Consider the following 6,000-nt stretch of genomic DNA (forward strand, 5'->3'; position numbering starts at 1 on the left):
ATGGGCCTTTCAAACATGTTAAATTCAAATGTAGATTGTACTTTAATGTTGCAGCATCCCTAGTTTGAACCACTGGACACAAAAAGGTAACCCTACTCACCCCCCCTTGGACAGATGCATAAAGCCTCAAAAGAAAACCAAAGCATTCAAACGAGAGATGGCATCTTACCTTTTGGGCAATGTGAGTGTTCTGACTGGCCTGAAAAATCAAACACAGAACAATTTTAAGTAACATACTTATACTTCAGTATGCTTTTCAAATATTAACCTGTAGAACAGCTCTCAGTGGATTAAAATAACTAAGGTTGATATTCATAATTCTGCACTGTGCTGGCATTTTAATGTAAGTAAATCACACGTGACAAAGAATTTACAAAACCAAGTCAAAATAAAAAGAAGATTAAAAACTCTCTCTCCATTTCCCAGAAGAAGTGCCGCAAAGCACTTTCAAGTAGCTTTTCAGAGGCCAATTTACAGGACACTCTTTACAACCATTAGTTGACTGGCTGTTAGGAGAAACTCGTGGGACATTAAAAATCCTTGTTCCTAAATGATCTTTTTATTATACTATGCACTTCCTGTGCAGGGTTATTTTAAAAGGTAAACAAAATATTAACAATATATTAACATTGTTACCAGTTGTATTGTGTCCTGCTTCACAGCTCTTTCCCATTGGGTTATTTTTAAAGGCCAGGTTCGTCTTCATAATTTGAAATATATATAATGAATAAACCACACCAAAATAGAACACACAAGCTCCTTATCTGGTTCCTTAGGTAAGGTTTATTAGTGTTATTTTAGTTCTAAAAGAGAGATGGACCAAGAGCCCTAGCCTGTCTTTGCTTCCCTCAGGGAAAAAAATGTTCATGCTTATATTTAGAAAAAAGCAGCTCAAGCTGTACTTTCAGCTTTAGAAAACTATAATAACAGCCCCCTGGGGAACCTGCAAATCCTTCAAAAAACAGCAGATATATAGCCATGACAAACATATGTTCAGTAGTAACTTAAGCCATAGCTTCAGGTAAAACAGGAATTCTGCTTCACAGTGGAGGTTAGCTCTAAAAGATGCTTCTGGGTACTTGTATGATATTAGGCATTTTTAAAAGAGGATAACTTGAAGGTTTTCCGTGCGCCTTGGTGTTTAGTCATGCCGGCCACATGACCATGGAAATGTCTTCGGACAGCGCTGGCTCTTCGGCTTTGAAACGGAGATGAGCACCGAATCCCTACAGTCGGATTCGACTGGCTTTCGAGCAAGGGAACCTTTACCTTTACCTTTTTAACTTGAAGGTACTGTATTTCTGGAACTGAAACTGTATAGAAAAACTGACAGACAACAATACCACTTCTGAAATCAAAAGGGACAAGCTATTAAAAAATAGCATAGACCTCCACAATTAAACCAGTGTTTTCTTGCAAGAATCTTTTTTTATTAACAATTTTATTGTTAAAAGTAGAAAACAAGCAATAACGACAAGCTTAAGTACCTTTTTAACTACAATTTGTGGAAAACGTCCACTACAGTACAATACATTGTGCAGAACATTCTTAGTATATTGACAATACAGAATAAAATGTAGTAATCATTATAATATTTTTAAACCTTATAATTGGTAATATTGCAAGGTCAAAAAGTTCAAAGTTAGGTTTCTTTCCCAGTACTAAACACAGACTTTCCTGTGATGAAATACTGAAATCTTGTGCAAGGCACATGGGATTAGTGGTTCACTATTATTCCAATTAACAGTTTATAAGTAACATTATATTGAATTCAGTGGCACCGTTAAGACCACCAAGTCTATAAGCTTTCGTGTGCTCGCACACTTCTTCAGATACACTGAACTGGAAATTACCAGTTCATACATATAGGTAGAGGGTGAGCAGCAAATTAGCATAAACATGATAAAGGTTGTTAAACAGATGCAAGGAACCAAACTGAAGTATCAAGCTTAGCTTATATGGTTATATGACTGATGTGCAGATGTAGCCTTCTTACTTGTGGAATGCTAAGAGTAATTGGAATAGTGATTGTAATGTAATATAAATGAATAGTAGAATGTAATGTTATTTGGAATGGTAGATTGGAATGTCTTTCTCTGGTCTGGAGACAGAGGAGACATGACACTGTACAACCAAATCACCCCACCTTAAAGAAAAAGATGCTGTTAGTTACCTCCATGCTTGAGAGGAGATGGATGGAGTGTGACAGGGTCTCAGCTAATTACTCTCAACATTCCACAATTAAGAAGGGTACATTTGCACACAAAACGCAAATTTGATATATTTATTTCTTTTATTATGTTTCCCCCGGGACTCTTTGCGACCCCATGGACCACATCATGCCAGGCCCTCCTGTCTTCTGCCGTCCTCCGGAGTATGCTCAATCTCATGTTCGCTGCATCTATGACACTGTCTAACCATCTCATCCTTTGCCATCCCCTTCTTCTTTTACCTTCAATCTTTCCCAGCATCAGGGTCTTCTCCCGTGAATGCTCCCTTCTCATTTGGTGGCCAAAGTATTTGGGTTTCAGCTTCAGTATCTGGCCTTTCAGGGAACAGTCAGGGCTGATTTCTTTTAGGATTGACTGATTTGATCTTGCAGTCCAAGGGACTCTCAAGAGTCTTCTCAAAAAAAAAAAAAAAAAGTTTTCTCCAGCACCATAATTCAAACAAATCTATTCTTCGGCGCTCAGCCTTTCTTAAGGTCCAACTCTCACAGCCATACATTACTACTGGGAATACCATTGTTTCCCCTGGAATTAAACCCAAAACAATGGTGACCATATAAACTAAGCTTGTTATTTCAGTTTGGTCCTTGCATCTGTTAAACAACTTTTATTATGATGCTGATGCTAATTTGCTGCTCACTACCTATATATATGAACTGGTAACTTCCATTTCAATGTATCTGAAGAAGTGTGCATGTACATGAAAGCTTACACCTTGAATAAAACTTTGTTGGTCTTAAAGGTGCTACTGGACTCAAATTGTGTTCTGTTGCATCACACAAACATGGCTATCCAACTGAATCTGTTATATTCATTTGTTGTTCTACACACTTTTTGGAATGTACTTTTGGATTATCCATATACAACAACACATGGTTAAATTGGGAAAAGTTACTATTCTTTCATGAAGGGTAGGGAGGGCCTGCTCCCCCACCCCAACTCTACAGTCTTCATAGTTTGGGCAGCATTCTCTAGGCAAACTAAGTCGAAGCATAAAATTGTGCATATAAACATCTGTCAAGAGTGGAAAAGATCTATTTTGCTATGCGTTTCTATATTTTAGGGCATAATTAGGATTTTTTTTTTGGATGTCCAAAAGGGATAACATTTGTAACCAACCAATACAATAAAGATGTCATAAACAGCTGCAATATACTGGATACAGTGTAGAAATTCATTTTGATACACAGGGTTTTTTGTGCAGGCTTTGAGAAACAAAACAATTTGATAGCAGGTGTGACCTTTAACCTTTTAAGTCTGGAAAGATTTTTATCATTTTGTGCCACACAGTAGAAGCTTAACAGCACTCAGGAAGTAAAATGCAGAATACGGGCTGAGACTGCACACAACACTTTTTGCATGAGTTCAATGGGATTGTAAAATATTTTTAAACATACCGTGAATTGTATTTGAAGTAGTTTTGCTGATATAGATCAAAGATGGTGCTACTATTTGATAACAGTAAACTATGAAGCTGCAATTGTTTAGACATTTCCTCTCTTTTTCAGAAACATTATTCTAAAACTGTGCATGTGTGTTATGTGCTGTCAAGTCATTTCTGATTTATGGCAAACCTATGAATTAATGACCTCAAACCGTCCTTTCATTAACAGCCTTGCTTGGGGCTTTGCAAACTGAAGGCCATGGCTTCCATTTATGACTCCATTTCATGCTGGGTCTTCCTCTTTTCCTAGCATTTTTGTCTGTTCCAGTGAGTCCTGTCTTCTCATGATGTAACCAAACTTCTACAACTACTTTGTATAAAACCAACGACTAAGGAATAAATATAAAACTTCAGAAATCAACTCGCAGCTTATCCTGTAAAACATTGTGCTGCAGTGATAAGGGGGGGGAAATCAAGTCAAATCGCCTCTTTCTCCCTCTTTCACACATTGCCTACATTAGCAGAAAGGAAAAGTCATTCTACCTGATTCCCCCTCATTACTGCAGTGCACCCCAACCTGTTGCTTGTGAGGCTCTCCTGGTCCTCAGAGAGGTTTTGAGACAAATAAGATTCAATCAGCTTACCATCGGCTGCAACTTTATTCTAGCAACTTTAACTCACACGTCTTACCACTGAAGTGGCTATGAGGTAACGTAATAGCAACTTGGTAGATACTGCAGCTGCACAATGATTAATAACTAGTGTAACAATTCTCTCTGTTATAATAAGAACAATAACCACTGCAGTTTGGCAGGCTGCAAACAGATATTACATTGTGACTTTATAAAACCATCAGCTGTGTGTTAAACCACCGAAATTTTACCTTACAGCACCCTTTCAATATATGTGTTTTTCTTTTCCATCAAGACACAGCTAACTCATGGAGACCCCACAGGGTTTTCATGGCAAGAGATGTTCAGAGGTGGTTTGCCATTGCCTGCCCCTGCATAGTGACCCTGGTATTCCTTGGTGGTCTCCCATCTAAATACTGACCAGGGGTGCTGCTGCTTAGCTTCCAAGATCTGGGAGATTGGGCTAGCCTGGGCTATATTACACAAGTCAAATACATTTGCTAAACTTTTATTGAATAATAAGGATGCTGCTTCACCAAACCCATGGAAGAGTTTAATAGCAGGGATACAATAACCCTGTGCTTGCAGCTGTATGGTATCATCAACAAGATCCAATTTGTATGAGGTAGCCAGCAACAACAACAGCATGCCTTTCCAGGGTTGCTCAACCCTGTAACAACATTTCTCAAGGCTCAGGTTTGCACACAGTGGTCACACTGACTCAAGCAACTAATACAGGTTTGCAGTATGCAACAGCCATAGACACAAAGGCTTCAAAGGACTGTAATGGCTGCGGTCACACGGAACAGAAGCCACACAAGTGAGACGGAAAACAGGCGGAGTTTCTGGGCGCGATCTCACCAGCACATCTGGGAAGCGTAGCACTCCCGTGGCTCAACCGAGGCTTCCAGCCGAAACTGCGGGGCAAGGGCGGGCGTCTGATCGCGTTTCCGGTGGCATCCGGCGCCCGCCCATGCCCCCTTGCAAATAAGGTGGGGGTTTTTTGTCCACGTCTCTGTGGATGCGCACACGCACCCAACGGAGCATGCGCATTCGTTGTGTACACACAAAACCAAAACAGTTTGCCGCGGCGCGCGCTTCTTCGGTGCGCGCTGGCTTGTCCTGTGATCAGCACCTCTCCCTTGCCATGGAACCTCCACGGTACCTCCACAGGACCTCCACGGGAGGTCTGATCGCGTAACTGCGCAGTAGTTTGCCCCAGGGCAAACAGCCACGCTTCTCCCCCGCAGTTTCCTGCCCGTGTGACCGGGGCCATAGCACAGTTTTTGTGCATGTAAAGAGCTCATGTGGATTATTGTCTTGTTCATATGCCTTGAATAAACTTCCATTTTGTTAGCAGTACACTTTATACATTTTTCCAGCTGCACGCTCTGTTGTTAATCAGTGGTTCTCTAACTTCAGCAAATCAGAGACTGCTATTTTGATTAATTTTCATAAACCTCCAAATTCTACCATCTTCTTTTGCTGGTACACACCACAGAGCTTTCAAATTTATTTACTTTATTTATAGCCTGCCTGTCTCGCAGAGACTCAGCTATACATGTCCCAAGGAGGCCTCAAAATGGAGATCCCTACCAGCCACACTTTGAAAGTTTAAGTAAAATGTTTTTATTGTCTGTATGTATGATAGCTCATTCTATAGAGCCATAGTTCAAAAGATCCTGACCCAAGTTCTAATCCATCTCACCCATGACTGGAAGAGGACTTTGTGCCAGAGACAAGAAGCTTCCTTATT

General features: G+C 40.2%; 1 protein-coding gene across 1 annotated transcript in view; it reads right to left on the bottom strand.

Annotated features, from left to right (window-relative positions):
* DISP1 (dispatched RND transporter family member 1) overlaps positions 1 to 6,000 on the bottom strand; it is a 39,324-nt gene that overhangs the window by 22,101 nt on the left and 11,223 nt on the right. Inside the window, 1 exon segment of the mRNA XM_015424585.1 lies at positions 170 to 199. Coding sequence (XP_015280071.1) covers positions 170 to 199 — 30 coding nt within the window.

This window comes from Gekko japonicus, unplaced genomic scaffold, assembly GCF_001447785.1.
Source record: "Gekko japonicus isolate JY-2015 unplaced genomic scaffold, Gekko_japonicus_V1.1 scaffold404, whole genome shotgun sequence".
Classification (NCBI taxonomy): domain Eukaryota; kingdom Metazoa; phylum Chordata; class Lepidosauria; order Squamata; family Gekkonidae; genus Gekko; species Gekko japonicus.